Raw genomic sequence first — 26,348 nt, forward strand, 5'->3', positions numbered from 1 at the left:
ATGCAGTTCATTATGTGGACCTGTTAATGAGATTATTGTGGTGAACTCTTAAAAACTACTCTTTTTTAGCCAGCTGTGGAAGGCTCAAAAAATTCACCATCCTGGTCAATCAAGAAGTCACAATTTTTTCCACCTTCCGGGAAGTGCGGCTTCTCTAGCATTTGGATTTTAGCTTTAGGAGATCCGTATAGGATTTGTGGCCTATAAAACCACAACACATTAATGCCGTTTTAAACAGAGAAACAAAGGTTTGTGGAAACTGGTTACAACCGCAATAGGCAAGAGGCTTATTCCAGCTAATCAATGACATTCTTTGTAGTACACAAACACTGTAACGTGCAAGAATACATTTGGCTTCATTAACTTGTCTGGGAGGTGTCAGACGATAGGCAGCATCCATTTAGCTTGACAGGCTGCGTCGTGGGCACTTCTTCCTCAGAGCTTCACAGGGTGAAGAAAAACACTTCAAGGGCTAACCGACCCCGGTTACCTGGTTTGCGCGGGCCTGCTGGTTTTGCATTCGCAAGAGTGGGTTAGAGTAAACTAGGTAAACCCAAGAAAACGCCCTCTTAAAGCTGGCCTCCTGAAGCTCCTAGGGGACAAAGCCACCACAAGCGCAGCGCCCTTTGCAGGGTTCACACTGCCCTTTCCCGCTCTTGGGGGGAGCCACGCGCCTCAAGCCTCAGCAAGAGAAACGTTCGAAGTCAAGGAGCTATACCAAATCTCGCGATATTTGGGCCATCCGCGGACTGTTCGGGCCCACCTAGTCCGGAAATCGCCCCAGCCATCTTCTTCCCGCGATATCTGCAGGGAGGCGAGACGGGGAGCGCCGGGGCGCTCGTTCTCGCGGGATTTACCGGCTGCGGCTGCGGCTGCGGCGGGGCTAAGTTGGCTGGCCGCGGCGGGGACGCCGCCCCGTCAGGCCCCACACAGTGCCCCGCCTGGGGCTCGGCGCTGCGGGCGGGCGGGCGATGCCGGGCGGGCGGCCTGCGTGCCGTGCCCTCCTCGCCGCCGACCGCTGGATGCCGAGAGCAGCGGGGCTGCCGGGCGCCTCCCCCTGGCCCGATGGACGCCTCCTCCCCGCAGCCCCGCGCGGGACTCCGCAAAGGTATGAGCTCCGAGCTCGCGCCTCTGCGCAGACACGCGTCCTCCAGGAACTTCCGGAAGAGGCTTGGTTCCGTTGATTGACAGCTGCCGGTTTAGAACCTCAGGAACGCCTCGGCTTTGCGACTCAGTATTGGGAACCTGAACTTCAGGACTTACTGCAGTCCCTCACAGTTACTTGCTGAGTAGTGGGAGCACATTCCTCATCTGTAAAATGGGGACAATTGGGTTTCGTGACTATGAGATGAGATGAGATGTATGCAAGTGACTCCACTTTGACCCATAGTGAGCATTCAGTAAATGTCAGATATTTTTTGTTTTCTGTCTTTGGTTTGTATATGCCAGTTATTAGTCAGTAGGAGTTTGTTAGGTAGATGAGTGAAGGCCTATTTAATTGAGTTTAGTTTTATTACACAAAGAGCTCACTACCTGGTGTATTGAAGCAGAATTCTGCCTCTAGTAGGTCACCAAGAATTTGTGAAGGCATAGTTATCTCATAAGTCATCAGGATGCAGGCTTGCCCCCAGCTCTTATTAATAATAGCGATTGCTGTAATAGATTAAAAATTGTTTTGCGTGTGTCTGTGAGTGCATGCACCAGGCATGTGGAAGTTAGAGGACAGCTTGAGCTAGTCAGTTCTCTCCTTCCACCTTGTAAATTGCGATGGAACCCAGGCTACCAATGTTACCAGCAAGTTGGCTTACAGGTGGAGCATCCTACCGGATCTTACAGAACAGATATACAATTGAGTGTTTTGTGCCCAGGAATCTTCTGATAAATCTTGCTTTTCCTTTGAGGAAAGTATCTTATGAAAGCAAGGAGGGATTCAGTGCTAAACCTCAGAGTAGTCAGCAAGCCTTGAAATCCCTGGGCTAAAAACTGATAATGTCATAATTAAGAGCCTACAAATACAAATGCCTTTATGAGTCTGGCTGGTAAAGGTGAATAAGTGGATCTTCTGAGTGTAGATTATGGGACTGGTATGCTTATTCCTCAGTTGAATCTAGTGGAAGATCCTGTCACTTGGTATTTTAGGTGGAAAAGTACTGATGGAAAGAACCACTCAAAGGCTCTGAGGTGACAGCGTGTGTTCCACGTTGAAAGCAAGCAAAGAAGGCACTGGAATTGAGGGAGGCACCCCAGTCATTAAGAACATTATCGCCAGTTCCACCACTCAGTAACAAGTCCTCCCAGCTTTGACATTTGCAATCTCTGTTGTAACTGACTCAAACTTCATCTATTTGTTTCTAGAAATTACTCAAATTCAGAAACGAAGATGCCCATACAATATTTCCTTCTGGTATTTTCCACATATAGTCCCACCTGAGAAACTTTGTCTAGACTCCCTTCTCTAAAATATGTTTCCTAATACTTCTTTCCTATAGCACTCCATTCTCTTCTTCCAAAGCCCTTTTTGTCATTATGTTTATGCCTGTGTATTTTTTAGTGACTGTCATCTCAATAGATCAATAATTTGTTTTCACTTACAAATTCAGCTTATGTTTGTTAAATAATCTTTTGTGTGTTATTCCTGGAATTTTTTTTGCACTAGACAGTTTATTATTCCAATTTGTGTAGATAAATCAGATATTTAGGATAGTTAATATATATTTAAACTACTGATACAAAGTTTCTTCAACAATAAGTCAAGCTATAGGACATAGTATTAGAAAACAGTACAACTGAATACTTGAATAAATGGTATAAGTAGGAGCTATACAAGAGAAAGGATAGAGAAAAAAAGCATGTGGAATATACATGTTTTAGGCATCTTTCATTTCTACATTTACTTATTTATTGACAACCACCCAGGAGGGTGTATTCTTGAAAAGGAAATTATCTCTAATGGAAGAAACAGACAAAAATAAGTAAACATATTTAAACATAGTATAAATGCTATTGTAATGAAATACTGAGAGAGAATAATGGGATATCTACTAAATACAGTAGACTAGCAGTAGAGAGGTTGCAAGTGATTCAGCATAAAGTGATGGTGGCATGTATTAAGGGAAAAGTCATGAAACTACTTACTACCTATGGGCCAAATAGAATCTGATGTTGCCTTTTAAAAATAAAGTTTTATTAGAATACAGCCATGCCCATTTATTTATTGTCTGTGACTGCTTTTGCTTTGAAGAGTAAGAGAATTTTGGTTTCTAAAATATAATTAAACAAATAACTAGTAGCTGATTATAGAAAGGGTTTTCCAGCTCTTGTTTTCCAGAGATGTTGGCACAGAAAAAAAGTTCTGCTTTTTGTTTGTTTATTTTTTCTCTTTGTTTTTCAACAGGGTTTTTCTGTGTAGCCCTGGCTGTTCTGGAACTGGCTCTATAGCTCTGTAGACCAGACTAGCCTTGAATTCAGAGGACTAAGAGATCGTCCTGCCTCCTGAATACTTAGATTAAAGATTTGCACCACCACTCCCAACTATGATATGTTTTTGAAGTAAAACCAGAAAAGATATTGTGGTGGAATGCATGTGGGGGTAATATAAAAAGAGGTATAAGGGTTAATGGTTTTCTACCTTGAAAAGTTGTCTATAAATGATCCCAGTTAATAAGATGCAGGGAAACTACTCACTACCATTTTTGACATTGTTCTTCATTTTATACCCATTATGTGGTACAGTGTCTGATAAATAATTTTTGCTTAAATCATGTATGTTGAGTGTTAAATTAAGGAATTAGGTTTTAAAAATGAGTGGATATTTCCTAGGTAGGGAGATGCATCATTTAAAACAAAAGTAATATGTTAAGAACTTCTGTAGTGGTATCGTTAGCTCAGGCTCAGCTAGTTCTATCCTAGAAAGAAGACACTTTGACCTACATATCCTTTTTACCTGTACAGTAGAGTAGGGTATTAATTTCATAATAGTATAACAGTTCTCAGTTTGGATCTGAAAGAATAGAGTGGGAGAACATGTTTTTCCATGTGTACTTAGGATTACTATGGTAAAACCACTTCAGCAAAGTTAGTGGGAATAATGCTTTTGAGGAATAAGTGTTGAAGACTGGTAAGTTATTCTTGATTAAGACGGCATATACTTATTATCATTAAAACCAAAAATGTTACGAAGTTCTAGCTGGAAGGAACTCCTCAGAAAGACCCTAGGAAACCACTGATGGTCTTGTGGTATCAGTGAGGAATGTGTGAGAAAAATAATCTCCAATATTCTTAGAGGTATAGCCGTACATTTCTTGGATCCTTGCAATGAGGAATTCCATTTGGAAAATTATTTTTACTTGGTGTTCTCCATTTGGTACCCTTTAAATTACTTAATAGTATATTCTAGGAAACCTCTCCCCCACTCATAGTGCTGTCTTCAGAATAAAAAATAAAACAGATGGCCAAACAGTTAACAAAGAGTCAGCTCAGATGTGTAGAAATCAGAATCTTCAGTGAATGACAGGATCTTACAAAGGGCTATTAGAACTCATCTCTCTCTTTTTAAAGACTTTTGTATATGTTTTGCCAACATATTTATGTGCACCACATGTATGTCTGGCACCCAGGGAAATCAGAAGAGGGTGTTGGATAACTTACAACTGGAGTTATGATGAATGGTTGTGAACCACCATATAAATACTGGGAATTGAACCCTGGTGTTCTGCAAGAGCTTCAAATGCTCTTCTGAGCCATCTCTCCAACCCCTAGAACTTATCTCTTACAATATAAAGTATTCAAAAGCCCAAAGGGATAAGCTGTAATGGTTGTGACATCATTGTAGTTAAATAAGAGATTCCCTTGCCTAGTTAAATACCTGTGTCCAGAGAAGGATGGAGTAAATATAAAAAGCACATGTCACAAAAGAGTTGCTTTCCTGAAGATTTTAGCTCACTCTTTACTGTGTCTATTTCTCTTACTGAATCATACAAGGAGAATGTGTATAATGTTCATGAGTCAGCAAGAATATTTAAATCAGAGGATCTCAGTTCTGGTTGTACATCAAGATCAATTTTAAATCCAACACTAACATCCAAACAATGAAACCAAATGTCTGTGGCTCACATCCATTAATTGAAGTCACCAGAGGTCATAACCTGGCAGTATATTTTTAAACCCCAGAGGAGGTAATGACACACAGCCAGGATAAGAGCTACAGAAAATAGGTTATACTGGTGATTATAGAAAAATATCTGATAATGTATTTTAGAAAAATGTCTATGAAAATAAGTATTTATTTTGTTTCAGTTATTTGGAAAACATATTTTTTTCCTGAGTAGGTAAATGAGATGTGACTTCATAAGCTTTTTGAAAAATTAATTTTCTTCTTTATTTTAGACAGGTGGTATCCAGGAGAAAGATGTCTTGCTCCTTCTTCAGATGATAAGAAGCTTTGTGAAGCAAGCATAAAGTCTGTTACTGTGGATGAAAATGGGAAGCCATGTGCAGTTGTCCTGTATTCAGATTTTCAAGAAAGGAAAATACCTCTTCAAAGACTTCAAGAAATAAAATCAACTAAAGATTGCTCCAGAAGTTTTATATTTGATGATGAAGATTTAGAAAAACCTTATTTTCCAGATCGAAAAATTCCATCATTGGCTACTACTTTTAAATTATCTGAAGATGGAGACTCTATTCCTTACACTATTAATAGGTACTTGCGGGATTACCAAAGAGAGGGAGCTCAGTTTCTCTACAGACACTACATTCAGGGGAGAGGATGTATTCTTGGTGATGACATGGGACTTGGAAAAACAATACAGGTATTTATATTAATTACTTTATAATTAAAAATAAGCTCATCCTATGTACAAGAGTGTATACCCTATACAAATCTCTCTTTTTAATACCATCTGTTACTATAGGTTTTTGTTTGTGTTTGTCTCATTAGCTAGATGGTAAAGTTTCAGAATTGAGGACAGTGACTCAGTGTGCCATTATTTGATCCTCAGTACTTCATTAGTATTTGGGGAATAACATTTTTCTTAATTTTTATTCTTAGAGAACAGTGTAAAAAGTTAATTAACTTCCAGTGCCCTAAGTCCTTAAAAAAAAACCAAAAAACAAAATAGCTCTTGCATTTTAAAGACAAATTGTGATTTTGGTTTGGTCTGTAATTCATATTGTAGGGTTAGAGCTTTGTAATGAGAAGTAAGTTAGATCTTCTTTCAAAATGGCACTTAATTAAAAAATGTTTTGATCATATTCTTTCCCCTCTCCCAACTCCTCTCAAATCTCTGCCTTTCCCAACATAATGCTCTTTCTCTCTTACAAAACCCATAAAACAAAACAAAAAACAAAATCAAAAACAAAACAAATCAAGGAATCAACCAACAACAACATATACTCAAAAGAAAAACAAAAGCGAAGAAAACCCATGGGATCCACTTTGTATTGGTCAAGGACTCCTGAGCGTAAAGCTTGTCCTGGAGTATGGTTTATACACTGTTGTTACTCTTGAAGAAAATGAATTTTCCCTTTTAGATCAGCTGCCAGTTACAACAAGCCTCTTGGTTAGGAGTAGGGCTTTGTGCCCGCTTCCCTTTCTCCATTCTGGGATGGTGTCTGGCTTGGGTAGGTCTTGAGCATGCTGTCACAGTTTCTGAGTTCATGTGTGCATCAGCCCTGGTATACCTAGAATATGTGATTTCCTTGGAGTTGTCTGTAACCTGGCTTTTGCAGTCTTCCATTTCCTCTTCTGCATAGATCTGAGCCTTGAGGAGAGGGGCGTGATGAAGACATCACATTTAGTGCTAGGTGCTTCAGAGTTTCTCAGTGTTTGCATTAGCCTTTTTTTAAGCAACAAAAATCTTTTAAAAGTATGATTCTGAAGCATTCTTTTTCTTTTTATGTTCTGTAAGATGAAAAAACAAGGAATGTGGTTATCTCTTCCTTTAGTCTTATGAAAAACACTTTTTTCCCTTCCTTCTTTTTCTTTTCTTTTTTAAGGTGGGGGGAGTAGGTTTTTGGTTTGAATGTTTGAACTGTTTCCCAGACTCATGTATTCTGTCAGGAGGTGAAGGCAGGTGAGGAAAGATGGACTATAAAAACATTTGCTTGGCAGAGTTTAGAAGGGAATGCCTATGAAAACCAAGCTCTTCCAGAAAGATATTTTATCTTTGAAATGTAGGTTATAGCCTTTTATTGTTCTAGATGTGACAAGACTTAAATTTTTATTTACTTATTTATTCTGTAAGCAATTCTGTAAATATTTCACAATAAAGCACCTTCTAATTATTTTCTTCTGAGGATTAGTTTTTAAGTCTTCATTGTAAAGTTGTCATAGATCTGTTAGTTCATATTTATATAGACCTGTACTGTGCCAGTGAATTGTGGTAGAGCAGGCCTGACCTTCTCCAACTATTCATGTTTCTTTTGCTATGGAGTGGTAGCTTGAGTAAAGTGTTTCTCTGATCTTGTATGTCAGTGTAGCTTTTGACAGATTTAGGCCAGTAAAAATAGCATAGACATGATGAGGGCCATTTCAGCCCTGGTCCAGGGGCCACCTGTTGTGATTGTTCACATCCTCCTCTTCTCTCTTCAATGTTAGCACATTATAGCTAGCATTACTTTAATTAACATGTCAAACTGAGAGATTTCCATGGTTTTAATTTTCCTGCTCACTTAGAGTATTTTCTTAGCTAAAGTACAAGTTTATTTTTATTTTAACATACCTTTTTAAAGTGGGGGTGGTGGTATATGAAGCAGTAAAGTTAGAAGTTAGTGTATGTTATTATTATTGTTGTTATTATCATTAGTGTATTTAATGAATTAGGTAAAGCTAATTTTTAATTGGACCTTAAAATTTTAGTTATACCATTTTTTCAAAGACCTGAGATTCTTCTTTTAATATTTCTTCTTAATTATATGTGTATATGTGTTTCTGTATGTGAGTATGAGCATATAGGAATGCAGGTCCCTGAAGTATCCAGAAGAAGGTGTATAGTCCCCTGGAGCTGGAGTTACAGGCAGTTGTGAGCCACCTGATGTAGGTGCTGAGAACAGAACCTGTTCTTCTGCAAGAGCAGTATACTTCTTAACTGCTACACCATTTCTTCAGATCTGAGATTAATTAAATGAAAAATATTTCATGTTTTTGCTTTAGGGAATTTGACAAATCTAGAATTAATATTACTTTATTTTGAAAGTATTATATAGTCTTTGTTTCCTCTAGCCACTTTTAAATAATTTTTTTATGTTCAGTTTTGTTCTATGAAGCAGCTACTTGTGAATTTTTGATAATTTATTTGTTTTTGTGGTGGCAGGTAATTAATATTCATAACTACTGAGCCCATGGCTTAAGATGTTTTCTTTTTAATAAATGATCAACTTCTATTTCTTCAAATAAATCTCATTACCATTCCTTTTCTTCTGTTATTTGAGATTTAGATCATAGATATCTACATATTAAAAAGTACTTTTCTCATAAGGTGTGTACTGACAAGCAAATGGAATTACAGTCACATTTATAGTTCTAGCACTTGGGAAGCTTGAAGCAGGATTGCTACAAGTTTGAGGCCACCTGGACTGGGTTACTAAGTGAGTTCTAGGCTTCGCTGGGCTAGAGTGAGACCCTTTGTCAGCCCCTTCTTTGTCCCCAAATACACTTTCTTTTATAGTTTTTCTAATTCTCTTAAAATTTTTCTTTAGGGTTCAGTATTTCTAAAATTTATTTTTTAAAGTAATAAGTTATTTCCTTCTATATGAATACCCACCTCATATACTTTCATCCCAGATCTTTAAAATAACCCTACGGATGCTATGTTTGTCATTTTTACAGAGAACTATTGAAAGGGGTTGAGTTGCCTCCTGAAGTTCACATAGCTGCCACAACAAGCTAATGTTCAAACCGACAAGCATCTAGTTGGGTGAATGTTCCTCGCTGTTGATTGTGTGGGGCTATGCATGCTTTTTCTTATTTTTATTCTTCTCAGTTAATTTTTGGAGAATAGCTGCTATTCATAATGGTATGTGTATTGATGAGTTGTGTTAGCCTTTTTTTAAATTAGCATTCTATCATTCATTAGATAAACAAAGGCACAAATTTATGAGGCAAATACTTCCTACCCTAAGGAATTTATTTTCTACAAGAACAGAAAAAATGTATAGTTTACTTTAGAGGCTTTGAGAAGATAGTATCCATGGATAGAAACAAATAGTAAGGTAATATCTCAGATGATGGAATAAAGAAAGAATTCATCAAGTGGGCAGAATTGTTCCAAGATGAGATGGCCATGTGGAATTTTACTTGTTCAAAGGTGGTATTATTATACGTTTTCTTGTTAATTCAGAGAAAGTACCAATATTTTTATGTTTCCTCTAACATCTTTTTGTTGGTAGTCTACTGACTAGTTTGTACATGTACAGTGAAATTATGCATAGTGATAGAAAAAGGCTTTTTTTCTTCTAGGTTATTTCATTTCTGGCTGCAGTTTTGCATAAAAAGGGAACTCGTGAAGATATTGAAAATAACATGCCAGCATTCTTACTAAAAAGTATGAAAAAGGAACCCTCTTCTACAGCCCAAAAGGTGAAATATCTAGAAGTATTCAGCATATAAACACAATGTAATGATGTATTGTACATTGTAAAACAAGACTTTAGATATTAAACTATTTATACGACTATTTTTGGAAGGTTGCCAGTTTCATCTGCTCGTAGCATCAGGTTATATCTCAGACTTTTCCATCTGTATAACTAATCAGTCCTGACTCCTGAGATCAGACAAGACTGGACATGTTCAGGGTGGAATGGTTGTAGACAAAATAAGAGATTTGTAATAAAACAATAAACTTATTAGAAGTGTTATGCTTACAGTCTTTGTGTGTATACATGCTTGTGTGTATACATATGTATGCAGAAGTACATGCACAAGTGTGTATATGCTAATGAGGGTCAGAGGTTGATGTCTGGTGTCTTCTCTCTTCACCTTAGTTTTTGAATCAGGGTCTCTCACTGAACCTAGACTGGCTGTCCAGCAAGCCCCAGGAATCTCTTATTTCTACCTCCCCAGTGCTGGGACTATAGGTGTTCACTGCTACTCAGCTTTTTTAAAACATGGGTGCTGAGGATTGAACTCGGATCCTCATGCTTGCATACCAAGTACTTTACTAGCTGAGTCATCTCTCCAGTCCCCTGTGTGCTTCTATGGTGTCCTCAGTATTCATAAAATTGATAGGAATAAAGATGGAGTGATTTGATGAAAACAATACTATTTTATTAGGGTAATGAACTATATACCTCAAGTTCTAAGATGACAGGGGTTTTTTTTTTTTTAATAAGATTTTATAAATCTTATTCGCAAGATTGCTAAGAAGTCCAAGTTTACTCCAATGACCTCAGAAGGATTATTTTTATATAAAAAACTAGAGAAGTACTGATTTATGTTATTTTGTTAATACTTTAAATTACCTTACTATTTTAACAGCATTCATGAAGCTTTTCTGCAATGCAATCAAGAATCCTGACTTATTCTCTTGAGTGATGGTCTCTAAAAAAGAACTCAGGCTTGGACAGGTGGCAGGTGTGTTTCCTGCTTCTAAAATGATTTTCTTGTTTATATGAGCAACTGAGTTTAGAGAAATCTATATTAAATTTTCTGTTATGACTGAGGTTGTTGTTGATCTTGTTTTTGTGTTGGCTTTCACTAATCTCTTTAAGTTTGGCTTCATAAATTTTGTTTGCATATTGGCTACATACTCAGTTAACAGATTATTTGCTGATTTCTGAGTTCAGTCTTATAACTTGACCTAAATAATTTTGTTACCTGCTGTCATTGTATATTTTAGATGATGGTTCAGTGCTGAACTGATTTTTTTTTTCCATTGAAAGAACATTTCTTTTTGTTGAAGTACCCAGGATTCCATCTTTGAAATCCTAGAACTAAGCCCTATGTTTACTATATAATTCTTTCAAATTAGTTCACTTTTAAAAAATGTGTCCAGGGGTTAGAGAGATGGCTCAGAGGTCCAGAGTTTGGTTCCTGGCATCCACAATTCACAACCATTTTTAACTCCAGCTCTAGGGGATAGGATGCTTCTTCTGGTCTTCACAGGCTCTGCATATATATGGTGCCCATATGTGCATATGTACATACACATAAAATTAGTAAATAAATATTTTTTAAAAATTTAAAAATATATATAGTACTTTCTTGTAGGGGAAGCTAAGTAATGATGCCAGAGTAATCTTGTTTGACAACAGACTGACACCACTGGTCTTTCTGAATCCCTGGGCATTGCTTTTATTGACCCAGTTCTTCCAACTGCTTCACTTTGTCTGTTGGGTTCTGTTGTTGTTTTTATGGCTGGCTGTCTGACGATTTCTCTTACATGGGTACAGTATGGCCTTCTCAGTTCTACAGGGGTGGGGCGTGTGTACCTTTGCCATCTTCCTGAACTGTTCTGCTCTGCTGGGAGTTCTTTCCAGGCATCATAACACTACTACAGATTATTTTCATACGTGGTCTTCATTTTGTTGGCATCAGTGCATATATGTTTTCAGAGAGTCCATTTGAAATAGCATACATTTTTAAAAGCTGTTTTGTAAAAAAGAGAATAAATAAAAATAAAGCTAATGCTAGAATAAAAACAACCCTAAAAGACTGATCTTCAGTCTTCTTGAAAAAGAAACACTCAGTGAATTAAATGTTACATATTAAGGAGTAGTATTTGAAGTAGGGATTGGATGTATGTATGGAGAGATAGTATTTTATATACATTCTAAAACTTTTCAGGTATGAATATGACTTTGAGGAATGTATGAAATATAAGTGCCAAAGAATTCCTAAAGGAAAAGACACAAATCATGCATTTCAAGTGCTGATTCTTGATTCCAAATTCATTAGATTTAGGCTAAGTTTATGCTGTAGTTTTGACTTTATGAAATAAATCATAGTAAGTTAATTAAAAATATTACCTTGTAAGGCCCAGCTTTGGAGATTTTAAGAAAAAATTAGAGCCGGGCGGTGGTGGCGCACGCCTTTAATCCCAGCACTCGGGAGGCAGAGCCAGGCGGATCTTTGTGAGTTCGAGGCCAGCCTGGGCTACCAAGTGAGTTCCAGGAAAGGCGCAAAGCTACACAGAGAAACCCTGTCTCGAAAAACCAAAAAAAAAAAAAAAAAAAAAAAAAAAGAAAAAATTAGAAAGAAGGGGCGAGGGAGATAGCTCAGTGGGTAGAGTCCTGTTGTGGTGGTGACCTGAGTGTGGACCCCAGGGCCCGTGTAAAAAGTGGGTTGCAGTCTGCATCTTTGTCAGTGTTGGGAACAGAGACAGGCAGATCCCAGGGCTGGCCAGCCAGCAGCCTAGCTAAAACAGCAAGCTCCAGGTTCAGTGAGAGAGGTGGGGAACCAGAGAGGAAAACATTCAAAGTCAACCTTTGCCCTGCACATATGTACACAGATACGTGCACCACACAGAGAGAAAATTAAAATTGAAAAATGAGAGGAAGAATTTCCTAACAATTACAATACCAATGTTAGAAAGATTTTCATTGGTACTCAGTAAAATACTTTTCAGGTATTTTGTTTACCACTGACCACCTTTTTAGCTCCTGTTATATGGCTGAAACAATTGGAAAGTTTCTGTTTCCTTTCTATTACTGTGATAAAACACTCTGGTCAGATGGAACTTGGGAAGCAAAGGGTTTATTTGGTTTACAGGTCATAGCCTATTATTGAAGGGCAGAAACTCCCAGTGGGAACCTGGAGGCAGGAACCATGGGAACACTGCTTGCTGGCTCACTCTTTCACTTGCTGGCAGGGTCATGATTAGATAGCTTTCTTATACAACCCAGGATAGCTTGCCTAAGGATGGTACAGCCCACAGCAGGCTAGGATCTTCCACATCAATTAATAGTAAAGACAGCTCCCCACAGACATGCCCACAGGTCAACTTGATCAAGAAAATTCCTCAATTGAGGTTTCTTCTCAGATGAATCTAGGCTATGTCAAATTGACAGTTAAGACTAACTAGCACATAAACACTAGAACAGAAAAATAAGGAGCTAAGCAGTTCTAAGAAGAATCAGTCACAGGAGGCTGCATTGAAAATGACACTACTGTGAACACTCTTATGTATACATCTCATCAACTTTTATGGTTAATAAGTGGAGGGTAAGTTCTTAGCACTGCAGTTGTAAGGGCAGGAACTACTGGAATTGTGGAAAACTACTGAGCGCCCAGATAGACTTTGTACCCAGGATTCTTACCCTGTAAATATACAAAATTCAAAGAGAGACATCACAGTTGAACTTAGTATTTTGAGCCTTGACTTTGTATTTGAAAGCAGAAAAATTAAATTGTAAGGTAAGCTACAATAGCAAAAGGTATTTGGAGTAAAGCAAGAAAGAGAAGATGCTCCTGTGTGTGTTTGGTGAGTGGGGATAAGGAGTTCACTTAAACTTTTGTTTTCTGCTTTCTCTTTACAAATACAGTCACATATGTTGTTTCTTACAGGTTGTAAGTGACCTAGATGAAGCATTACATAGTACCTTACATTTTATAGTATTTTTTTTTTTTGGTTCATCTCTTGAGAGTGGGGCAAGTGTAAGCCTTTAGAAAAGTTTACATTAATACTCTTATATGTAACAAGCCAGGAGTATTGGTCATAGAGAAAAATAAAAACATAAAAAATTTTAAGCTGTTGATGAGAGTGATATTCAGGGCTAAAAAAGAAAGGTGGAACCTCCAAGCACCACTTTCCAAACTAGATGTGTTAGTAATCTTAACAGACTGCTTTGGTTGAAAGCTGAATTAATCAGCTTTCTGTCACTGGAACAAATTACCTGAGATAAGTAACTTAAAAGAAGGAGAGGTTTAATTTGGCTCTTAGTTTTAGTTCATGATCAGTTGTCTTCTTGCTCTGCAGCCTATGGCTAGGCTCATTATGCTAGGAATACATGGTGGAGGAAGCTGCTCACTTCCTGGAGGCCAGAGTGAAAAGATAGCCGAGATAAGGGCATGTCCCGATAGTTCAATTTCTTTTCATAAGGTTCTGTCTCTTTAAAGTCCCACCATCTCCCCAGGAACCAAGCTTTTACTGCACATGCCTTTGGGGAACACTTAGTAGCCAGACTATAGCTTATTTCCAAATAGAGAACAAATTCTGTTTATATGAATTCAGTAGAGAACAGGGGATAGAGGTAATAAGAATTGATAAGTCTTGAGAACATTGCTGTAAAGTAAGGGACTGGTAGCCAAAGATGTACAGTGGAGAAAACCTGTTTTGTTTCAATTTGATTTTATTTTGTTTTGTTTGTTTTTTTTTAACCCTAGGGAATATGCTCCTGGATAAAAGTGGTTTGTTATAAAGATAAAACTGGTGTGTGGGGAAGACTGGAGTCAGTTTTAACATGTTGATTCTAGATTGGCAAGAGAGATAAATGGGAGCCACTGAATATGATCAAATGTTTTGAAGAAGATAAAAACAGTTATCTGTGGTCAGAGGTGGGAAGGCAGGGTGTGTGGAAATAAATAAAGGTAAAGTTACTAATAGAAACCTATGTGGAGGTTCTCTGCTTGCTTCAGTTTTCTAGTGAGTTTCTCATGCCTTCAACAGAGAGAATCTGAGAAAAATGGCATAGGAAAGAGAGGTGATAGGAGCCCCAGAAGACTGTGTTTGGAGAAGGATGCTATCCACTTGCTTTGCATATTAGCTCTTTAATTTCTTGTTGGGATCCTGATTTTATTGCTGTCTCTCTCTTAAAGAGTTACTTTTCTCTTCTTCAATGCTTTTAAGAATAAAAATGGCCAGGCGGTGGTGGCGCACGCCTTTAATCCCAGCACTCGGGAGGCAGAGCCAGGCGGATCTATGTGAGTTCGAGGCCAGCCTGGGCTACCAAGTGAGTCCCAGGAAAGGCGCAAAGCTACACAGAGAAACCCTGTCTCGAAAAACCAAAAAAAAAAAAAAAAAAAAAAAAAAGAATAAAAATGAAAAATAACCATTCCTTTCAGTGGATTATCTTTTTGTTGTTGTTGTTCTAACAAAAATCTAATTAAGCAAAGAGTATTTTTGAGGATTTTTTTTTGTCCACATTTAGCAAACTAGTCAGTTGTATTAATCACTTACTTAGAGCATCAAAATCAAAGATTGAGACTGTTGATACTGGGTTGGGGATTTAGCTCAGTGGTAGAGTGCTTGCCTAGCAAGCACAAGGCCCTGGGTTCGGTCCTCAGCTCTGTGGGGGAATAAGAGTTCTTAATTAAAAACATGAATGCTTTTCTTCCTGTTTTTAGATGTTCTTAATAGTTGCTCCTCTTTCTGTCCTCTACAACTGGAAGGATGAATTGGATACCTGGGGATATTTCAAAGTCACTGTTTTACATGGCAGCAAAAAAGACAATGAACTGATTCGTTTAAAGCAAAGGAAATGTGAAATTGCTCTGACAACCTATGAAACTCTGCGCTTGTGTCTAGAGGAGCTTAACAGGTAAAATCATAAGAGTGATGCTGTCAGAGTGCTGCTAACATCAGTCATATGCATCCTTTATGTCATGATTCAAGACTCAAACTCCTATAGCTTGATTTCATGTCAGGGTTATAAAGCAGAGGTAGGACATCTGGAATGGTGTCCTACCACTTCATATTCTATTCTTAAACTCAGAATAGGACTCCTTTCTAAACTGCGTTTTAAACAATGGTAAGATTTGTCCCAAGTCCCATGCACAACACTGTGTAAATGATGCCCCCAAGAGTATTGAAATTCACTGAGGATATTTTGATCTGCACCTTAGTTCAATAGCATACCTTGACATATTTCCAAGATATATAGAAAAACCCCTGGTTGGAATGTTGAGCCACATTGATGGCGGAAAACCAATTAAGAGGTTTATTTTGAACTAACTTGTGCCAAAATTCCTAATTCATGTGTATAGGTCACAACCTTAGGATGTAATCGTGTTTAAAGATGTGATTAAGAAGAAATTTGGCTGTTTAGGTAGAGCTATAAGTCAGTATAAGGTGTCCTTACTAGATAACAGACAAGTACCAAGAGCATATGAACAGGGAAGGACATGTGAGTTATCTAATATCTTTTTTTTGTTTGTTTTTTTGTTTTTTTGTTTTTCGAGACAGGGTTTCTCTGTGTAGCTTTGCGCCTTTCCTGGAACTCACTTTGGAGACCAGGCTGGCCTCAAACTCACAGAGATTCGCCTGCCTCTGCCTCCCGAGTGCTGGGATTAAAGGCGTGCGCCACCACCGCCCGGCTAAGTTATCTAATATCTTTTAAATGCTAAAATATTATGGTTTCAGTCAGTTTGAATTATAGTCAGTGAAAGAGAGAATGGCAGAATATGACCTTAAAGGTGATGCTTTCAAATCAGCTAAAATGCCCTGACTGCAGATAATAATGAAGAACAAAAACCAACAGTTCTCTCAGAGGTTTGGAAAATACAGAATGTATTCAAGAGTAAAATGTAACTAGATGAGGTGGTACAGACCTGAGCGCTCACCTACTCTGAAGGCTGAGGTCAGAGGACCAAGAATTTAAGGCCGGTGTGAACAAATATGGTGGGGCCTGTGCTCAAAATATCAATAAAAAAGAAGAATAAAAGCAGTCACTAATTAGCTGTGTGGATTTGAGTATATCATCTCATCTGGAAAATGACAGGGTGAGTTGGGTCTGTTTTTGCTAAAATGGACTATTCAGATACATGTGGAAGGTTCTATTAGAAATAACTTAATGAGGTTCAGTTTATATACAATAATCAATACTGATTTTTAAATGTATTTAGCTTCCATTTCCACAGGTTCTATATCCAGGGACTCTCAGCCAACTGTAGATTAAAACATTAGCTAGAAGAATGTGTTTATAACAAACTAATGATTTCTTTAAACAACTCAGTATAATATTTTTACATACCACTTTGTGGTGGGTATTACATATAATCTAGAGATTATTTGAAGAACACAGGATGATATATGTAAGTTATACACAGATACTGTGTCATTTTATGTAAGAGACTTGAACATCCACATATTTTGGTCCCTGAACCAATCCACAGATACAGGGGCACTTTATATAGTTCAGTGAATATTGATATGGTATTGTTAGTTTTTTTTCTGTAAAAGTCCACTTAGTAAATATTTTGAAGCCATACATAGTTCCTGTGGAATATTCTTTTTTATTTTTACAGCTCATTAAAAATATAAAACTATCCTTAACTTGTTGACTATGCAGAACTATCCACAATATGGGTGTGGCCCAGAGGCCACAGTTCAATGACACCTGGTTTTGAACAATGAATACTTGAGCTCAACCCCATTCCAAAGAAGGGAGAAACATTCCAACTGCCCTCTTCTTTACAGCTAACCTTTCTTCAGTTCTCACCATGGACACTCAACTTGATTTCTATTATGACAGACTGTTTCATACTGGTCCAGCTAATTCTGTTAATGCAGCTAGACAGAAAGTTTCCTTATTCATGCCTGGCATCTTTGCTCAACATGTTTTTGAGATTCATGTGAACTATTTAGTAAATCAGTGATTATTTTTTTAAACGTTAAATTGTATTCCATCTTATGCATACATTTCTCTTTTTTTTACCCATTCATTTGAAAGTATCTATTTGACTTTGTTTCCTATTTTGTTATTATTATAAGTAAAATTTAAAGGAATATATTTATGGAAGCCCTTTTTTGACATATGTTTTTATTTTTATTGGGTAAATAAATGAGTGGAATTTGTGGGTTTTACAATAAGTGCAGGCGTAAGTGGGAGAAACTGCCAACCCATTTTCCACGGTGACTGTGCCATTTTACTTTAATTGGATTGTATAAAGGTTCAATAGCTTCATTATCTTACCAATATTGGCATTGTCAGTCTTTTTGTTTTTACTCATTTTAGTGAGCATATAGGACATGACATTGTGATAGGAATTATATTTTTCTAATGCATGTGCACCTGAAAATTTTATTCTATGGTTGGTAGGTATAATATTCTATAAATGTCCAGTTTTATTTGTGTAGTTTTGAGTGTTCCCTGTCTTTGCTGATTTTCTTTAGGGTTGGTTTATATCTTCTAAGATGAGATTTGGAATCATAGATATATTTCCTCATTTCTGTAGTTTTAAGTCATACATTTTAAGTTCCGTTTTTAGGTTCACATGAATTTTCAAATTTTTACTTTTTCCTGATGGATTAATTTTTAAGCGGCTCCTATTTTTGTATTATCTTGTTTTATCTAATACTAACATAACTGCCAGCAGTCTTTTCATACCTGCTGCATATTACAGTTTTTCCTCTTTTTATTGCAACATTTTCTTTATTTTGTAGTGAATCCTTTACAAGTAGAATATAGTTGAACTTTTTATTTTTTTAATGTCCATTCTGACAATCTTTGCCTTTGTGGGGTATTTAGACCATTCATATTCAACCCAGTTTTGGTAAAGTTGGATTTTACAGACTTTGGATATGATTTTTACCCTGTGATGTTTGTATTTTACTGTTTTATGGATTTTGACAGAAGATACTAATCTTGGTTATGGAGAGATTATTAAGCAGTTTGTCTAGGCAAAGTCAGTGATGGGCATGAGGTTTTAACATTGATCTTCTGTTTTAACTCCAGACCTCAGGGTTCTAGCCAGCATGCTACCTCAAAAGATGCTGTGCAGTTAGGTAATTGTAATAAATTCACTTATCATGACAAGTCACATTTTAATTAGTGTTTACCTGTCTCTTTAGAGTATGTTCCTTAACATAGATTTCATATTTAACTTCTGTGCTTCAGTGTTTATTGCATTTTAACATATATGTGCTAAAAATGTATAATTGGTTATTTTATGTGAAGTAACTGTTAAGAATTCTGAGAATTATATAACTGTAAATCATATTTGCAAAAGTAGGGAAATGAGGACATTGATTTTTTTGTTGTTGTTAACTTGTATTACTTCAAATATCTTCGTTTTGATATATTTTAAATGTTTTATGTTTAATCTGAGTGAGTACCATTTTGTGAGTGTGGTGTTCTGTACATTTATAATAAACAATCTAGAGTAGACAAATGCATGATATACTATAGTTGAACAATATTTAATTATTATATATTTTACTTTATGAAATGTTGGCAAGTTTATATATGTCTAAAGAGCTAAATAAGGCTTGTAGGGAAAGCTGCATTTCTTTGTACACTCCTTCTTAACCTGTACCTTCAGCTGTTATTGACACTAGTCAGTCAGTCTGTCTGTTGGACTCTGATTCTCCTTTGCCCTCCCTTCCTGTCCTCCTCATCCTCACCCTCACCCACTTTGTTCTGTTTGGTTTAATTTTGAAACAATCTCATCTAACCCAGGCTGGCCAGACTTTTCTGTATACTTCAGGCTGGCCTTGAATTCTTGACTCTCTTGCCTCCACTTTCTGAGTGCTGGGATTACAGACATGTATCACTATGTCTGGCTTTTATATCCACATCTCTAACAGCGTAGTTAGGCTACAATTTTTAATGATTTTTCTGTGTCAACTGTCAATTTCTTAGAGGAAATTAAGATTTTTTGCTGTACTTTGCCTTTTATATCCATATGTGAGAATAACTTTCATGTTTATATTGTAGAGTGGGAATAGTTATTTATGAGGTCCAAACATTTCTTGAACAAACGGGTATTTATGTGACTCCAGTTTCCTGAGTCATCCAGTACCCCCAGCTTCTAGTTCCTTAAGGAGCTGCACATATACATTAGAGTGCTCCTTGGCTTGCTTTGCTGCTGGCCTACAGACTGCTTTTCTCTGCTTCTGTAAGTCATCTTTCCATTTCTTCCTGTCTGTGTTCTGGAGAGGTTCTATCTTTTTGTACCTTTACCTTAAAAATTCTGTAGGAAAGTTGGACAAATGTGTATGAGTGTCTATCTGTTATAGCCAACAGATCTTTTGTACATACCTATGTATGCATATGTGTGTGTGCTCTTGCATATATGTAAACATGTGTGTATTCGTGCATTGTACATGCATGCATACACACTTTGTCTAAGTATATTAGTGAATCACTTCAGTAAATTTCACATAGCATGACAGCTTGAGTACTAAATATTTTAATGTTGTTCTAAGTTTGTGTTCTTTAATGTTGGGCTGTTTGTTTGTTTGCTTTTACTCTTTTAGGGGCCACCACTCAGCTCCCAAATAAAGACGTGGAGACTTAGTCTTACTTATGAATGCCTGGCCTTAGCTTGTCTTGTTTCTAGCCAGCTTTTCTTAAATTAAATTACCCTGTCTACATTTTGCCTCTGGTATTTTACCTTTCTCTATTCCACATACCTCTCTTTCCTTCTTACTCAGTGGCTGGTTGCGTGGCTGAGTTGCTGGCCCCTGGCATCTTCCTCTTATTCCTTTCTCATTCTTCCATTTTCTCTGTTCTTCTCCTTGTGTTTATTCTCTCTGCCTAGCAGCCCCGCCTATCCCTCTCCTGCCTTGCTGTTGGCTGTTCAGCTCTTTATTAGACCAATCAGGTGTTTTAGGCAGGCAGAGTAACACAGCTTTATATAGTTAAACAAATGCAACATAAAAGAATGCAACACATCTTTGCATCATTAAACAAATGTTCCATAGTATAAACAAATGTAACAGATCTTTACACAGTTAAAATAATATTCCACAACATTTTATACATCATTACCCTTGTCATATGGGTAGGTAACTTGGTAAAGTGCTTGCTATGAAGCGTGAGGACCTGAATTTCATTCCCTGGAACCCATTGGCCCTGGTGGCACACACTTTAGTTGTGGAGACAGGTAGATCCCTGGAGCTCACTGGCTAGCTAGCCTAGCTAATTGGCCAGCTCCAGTCCAGTGAGAGATCATGTCTCAAAAAACTAGGTGGACAGCATCTAAGGAATAATACCTGAGATTGACCTCTTGTCTTTCACATGCATGTGCACACATGTGTACATATATAGGTACATACATACGTACATGCATACATACATTCTCAAAAGAAAGTAATAAAAAAATTAAAAGATGAGAGGGAAACAAATATCCTTAAGATATTATCAACAGTTAATTTCTGTAAAGCAGAATTCAGTAAAGGTTTGGGTGGTGGCTTTGGTTATTAAGTCTTTCATACTCACCTGATAAAGAGTGATCCCTTTTATCATTTGTATCTCAGTACATTGAGCCTGGCCTAAAGCTTTGTTAGATACAGGTTAACATTGCTGGCAAGGATGCTTTATGAATATAGCTGTGGACTTCATACTTGTCACTTTGGGGTATGCATGCTGTTCATTGGTAATGACACTAAGTTTGTCTATAGGACAAGAAGGGAAGCATCCATAAAACAGTACCTTCACAAGTAAGGTTTTTTCTCTACAATAGGAAATCTATGAAGTGACATTTTACTACCATTTAAGTATTTTGATTCTTATGTCCATTTATGTATGTTTCGGCATGTAAACTTTATCCTTACTTGATCAAATCCATTTATCTTGTTGGGTCTTATAGCATAATGTATTTTTCTAGTTTATCATTTCTATAAAGCAAAGTCTCCTTGATTAAGAATTAGATTTAAGGCCGGGCGGTGGTGGCGCACGCCTTTAATCCCAGCACTCGGGAGGCAGAGCCAGGCGGATCTCTGTGAGTTCGAGGCCAGCCTGGGCTACCAAGTGAGTTCCAGGAAAGGCGCAAAGCTACACAGAGAAACCCTGTCTCGAAAAAAAACCAAAAAAAAAAAAAAGAATTAGATTTAAATTTAACTTAAGTCAAGGTCAATGCCTGATTGTATTGGAGTGAGAAGTTAAACTAATGAGTGAGTCTACAATGATGGCAATTTATCCTCCTTTTTTGTTTTCTGAGTTGTAGACATGCTTATTTGCAATTTGTGTTTTCAGATAGTTCAAGTTATTTGCTCACCTTTTGATGTTGTAGCATATAGTCCATGTACAGGTATTTTATCTAATAGTTTGCAGATGTTTTCTCTCAGTCTGTCTTCCATTTTCTTAATGATGTCTTCAGAAGGGCAAAAGTTGGTAACTTTGACAACATCCAATTTATCACAAAAACTTCTGAGAAGTTTTCATCTGACTTAGAATCAGGAAGATGGTTCTGTTTTATACATTTTAATATTTTTCCTCATTTTGACTTATAATCTATCTTAAATTCATTTTTGTGTATGGTGTCTGATTTTTTTCTCTTTAACTTCTAGATGTTTATTTATTGAATATTTACAACCAATTGTAATTGCATTTTTTTTGTTGTTGGTTTTTGTGTTTTGTTTTGTTTTGTGAGGCAGGGTTTCTTTGTGTAGTTCTGGCTGTCCTGGAACTCATTCTGTAGACCAGGCAGGCCTTGAACTCAGAGATCTGCCTGCCTCCTGAGTGCTGGGATTAAAAGTGTGTGCCACCACTGCCTCGCACAATCATTAATCTTGATGCTTCAATATTCTTTTTTTGTTTGTTTGTTTTTGAGACTGGGTTTCTCTGTGTAGTTTTGGTGCCAGTCCTGGATTGCGCTCTGTAGCCCAGGCTGGCCTCGAACTCACAGAGATCCGCCTGGCTCTTCCTCCTGAGTGCTGGGATTAAAGGTGTGTATCACCACTGCCAGGCTTCAATATTCTAATTAGACTTGTTTCTGGACATTAATCCTGAATTTGGCTCTTCAGCATTTCTGCTGTGTTCCCCATTGATCTCTCACTAATTCAATAGCACTTGTTCTTTCTAACAGATTGACCATTGCAGCTGCTCATCTCTACTGGAGTCACAACATTAACCTTTTTAGTAAACAGTATTCATTATCAGTTTCAAAAAAATGCTGATGTCTATATCAATGCTTTTCAAATTTAACATAAAGTTTGTTTTTTTATGTCTTTCTGTGTCTTTTTTTTTGTGTCTTTCTGATTTGTTATTTAAAGGAGGAATTATCATTTAATGATATTTAAATAATAGCTTTCATTCCAGCATTATCAAACATGATCTCTAAACCTCTTATAGTATCATATGCATTTTATTAGGGTTTACAAAATCATGCCTTTTCTCGTTTCTCATTTTTCTGTATTTACCAGTAGTGTTCTGTGATCTAGGGTCACTTAGCCAGATGAGAACCAGTAGAATCATCAAAGGATGAAGGTGTTAGGGAGAAAAAAAAAAAGGATGTCTAAATCTTTAGACTAAGGTAAGAACATTTTCTATTCCCCACTCTTCCTTTTTTTCTTGTAGTTTGGAATGGTCAGCTGTTATTGTAGATGAAGCTCATAGAATCAAGAATCCAAAAACACGAGTGACGGAAGTCATGAAGGCTCTGAAGTGCAAGGCCCGCATTGGCCTCACTGGCACCATCCTTCAGAACAACATGAAGGAGCTGTGGTGTGTTATGGACTGGTAGGTGAAATGCTTAGACATTTTCTGGATAGTTGTTTAGCTAAATGCTGCCCTGTTTTCTGATTGCTAGTCCTTTAAATCACAGCCCCTCCCCCCCAGAAAACTGGTTACTTAACTGTTTACAGAAATACTTAATCCCAAGCATGTTTCAATGTAGGAAGTCCTCTGAAAGTCTTAGCATGCTCCTGTTCGCCCCCATAGTAAATAAATGTTGAATTACCAGCCCTATCACCTTCAGTTATAAACAGTCATAAAGAAGGAATGCTGTTTTCCTGGCTCTTGTTTTTGTTGTCATTAATAAGTAAGCCACTGAATATATTCTTTACAAGCAAAAGAATCGAATGCTTTTCTTTTTAAATAATTTAGTAACTTTGTTACATTTTTCTTACTACCTTTCTAAAGGGCCGTGCCAGGACTTTTAGGTAGCAGGACCCACTTCAAGAAGCAATTTTCTGACCCAGTGGAACATGGCCAGAGACACACAGCAACAAAAAGAGAGCTTGCTACTGGCCGAAAAGCTATGCGCAGACTTGCAAAAAAGATGTCTGGCTGTTTTCTCAGGCGCACCAAGACCCTTATCAAGGGCCAGCTGCCTAAGAAAGAAGACCGGGTGAGAACTGCATTTGTTTGTATTATTAATTATTCATCACAAGTTTTTTTTTTTTTTTTCTTGAAAAGCATTTCTTTTTAGGATTCCTTTTGTGGGAACGTTTGTAACGTGGGATTTCAGAAAACATCAGTTGAACTCAGTTTTATTTCTTTCTTAATTTTATTGACCTGCTAGCTAATAGGCCTGCAATTAGTACATGTGTTAATTAGCTTTCTATTGCCATGATATATTCTGGAGCTAAGTCTCTGTAACCGAGGAAAGATCTATTTTGGTTTCAGTCCATGGGTCTTTGGGCCTGTGGGAGAACATGGTAGAATAAGCTCTTACCTCACAGTGGTGAGAAGGAAAAAGAGACAGGAAGGGGCCAGGAACCCAATACTCACTTCAGGGACACAGTCTCAGTGACCTAAGTTCCTCCTTAAAGGCTCCACATGCCAAAGGCCAGTGAGCTGGGCTTTGACTTGTGGGCCTGTGGGGGGCCTTTGGGATCCACGCCATGGCCATGTGTATCTAATGTACATTTTAAGTCAGGTGCAGTGGTGTACTCCTTTAATCCCAGCACAGAGGCAGGTGAATCTCTGAGTTCAGACCAGCCTGGTCTACATAGTGAGTTCTAGGCCAGTGAGATCAGATCTACACAATGAAACCCTTTCTCAAAAAACAAAAACAAAAACAAAAATCCAGACCAAATCCTCATGTCTTATCAAGGCTTTTGATTCAGTTCTTCCTTAAAGAAGTAGGGGCAGCTTCCCTTTGTAATGAGTTTTTCCTTCACACGTGGTTCAGTGTGCTCTGTGGCATCTTAATTCTAGTTATAGTAATAAAGTGGTTTAGTGCTTTTTTTTCTAAGTTGGCTTTATGTAGAAAGCTGTTTGTAGTTATGCTACTGACCTAATTTTTAACTTGTAAGAAAATAACATTGTTACTGTTTAAGAAAATTGGAATTGTCTAGGATTTTTAGATTTTTCACTGGTTGTCTAACCTTGTGATTCTTAGCTCCAGCAGTAGAATAAAGATTCTGTAAATTATTACAAGCTAAATGTAAGTCATGCTGTCTTAAGTAGAGGTGATGATTGTAAGCATTGCAGCTCAGATGGAAAGGTTATTGTGTTAGAGTACTTTGTGAACCTCTGCTTTCTAAAATGTTGTGTGCAGACGTGTGTGTGTGTGTGTGTGTGTGTGTGTGTGTGTGTGTGTGAGAGAGAGAGAGAGAGAGAGAGAGAGAGAAAGAGAGAGAGAGAGAGAGAGAGAGAGAGAGAGAGAGAGAGAGAGAGATCTATTTAATAGGAATAATACAAACAAAATACATCAAGAGAGAACTGTGCCTAGAGATTTAGAACTTGGACTCTGGCTTCCCATGTAAAGGTTTTTTTCAGTTGAGCAGCTTCCTCAGGGTCTCAGACCAGTGCTGTTTGTTAAGGAACCAATGAGGATAGGCAGGCTTCACATGGTTGCTCTGAAATGCATGACACATAAGAAACACTGTAGTGTTGAATACTAATATAAAATACCCTTTACATTGTAATCACTGAGTGCCATCTTCTGTGTCATCCTGCTGTTCTTACATACTTTTATATTCAATACTAAGGATCGAGGAGTGATTAGATTCTGTAGACATATTTTTAAAATTCCGGCATTATTTTTAAAGATATTCCTGTATTTGCTGAGTGTGTATTTTTTTGTAATACTGTCTCATTGTATTTATATAAATGCTTAAAAATAGGTGGCTGTTCCTTTTTATTCATACTCTTTATGGCCTGTTATGAATAATTTGATTTTACGACAGCAGTTTCATATATATCTAGAAGAATTTTATTAGTTTCTAGTGCTGCCAGAAGTAGGAGGGAAATTGTGTCATTATAAGTCGGTTGCATTGTTTTGCTACAATATTTTGTTCTGTCCTCGAATTTGGACATATAATAGCAACTTATGTTTGTTTTTGCATATATTTAATTATTATCTTTACTAATTTTAGGAATTTAGATCAAGAGCCTAAATACAAGTAACTAAAGTAGCATGAATGTTTCTAATGTTTTTGCAGTTTTTCAAATATTTCAGTAGCATTTGTTATTTATACTATTTTTCTGAAGTCTTTTGTTTCACATTATCATTATTTGTTTGCATGATAGACTGATATACTTCTAAGAAGACCCATGATATACTGAGAAATATGTAAGGAAGTCACATGTTCATGTTAGTTTTTCTTTTAAGTAAAAACAAGAACAAATTATAAGGATTATTTAAAAGTGAGATGATAGTCTGTACAATATAGAATGAGGTGAGGAGCAAGACTGAAAGATAATGGGGGAGTAATTGTCATAAAGACATAAGTACAGGAAGTTAGTGTAGGTGATTGTGGTGTTAACCTCATGAAATCTAGTGGGCATTGTGATGATTATTC

The 26,348-nt window shown here is 37.2% G+C and overlaps 1 protein-coding gene across 8 annotated transcripts in view; it reads left to right on the top strand.

The window, feature by feature from the left end:
- Positions 1-870: 870 nt before the first annotated feature.
- The window catches only part of Ercc6l2 (ERCC excision repair 6 like 2), an 89,043-nt gene continuing 63,565 nt past the window's right edge, over positions 871-26,348 (top strand). The window contains exons 1-6 of one of the 8 annotated variants that reach the window (XM_006981728.4): positions 871-1,108; positions 5,386-5,810; positions 9,458-9,577; positions 15,281-15,474; positions 23,176-23,337; positions 23,740-23,947. In XM_006981728.4, coding sequence (XP_006981790.1) covers positions 1,066-1,108; positions 5,386-5,810; positions 9,458-9,577; positions 15,281-15,474; positions 23,176-23,337; positions 23,740-23,947 — 1,152 coding nt within the window. In that variant the 5' untranslated portion in view covers positions 871-1,065. Of the gene's footprint in view, positions 1,109-1,173; positions 1,390-5,385; positions 5,811-9,457; positions 9,578-15,280; positions 15,475-23,175; positions 23,338-23,739; positions 23,948-26,348 lie in introns of those variants that run through there. The other 7 variants (XM_076573546.1, XR_013051715.1, XR_013051716.1 and 4 more) reach the window with 7 other exon arrangements.

The sequence above is a fragment of the Peromyscus maniculatus genome, chromosome 5 (genome assembly GCF_049852395.1).
Source record: "Peromyscus maniculatus bairdii isolate BWxNUB_F1_BW_parent chromosome 5, HU_Pman_BW_mat_3.1, whole genome shotgun sequence".
In the NCBI taxonomy this organism is placed as follows: Eukaryota; Metazoa; Chordata; class Mammalia; order Rodentia; family Cricetidae; genus Peromyscus; species Peromyscus maniculatus.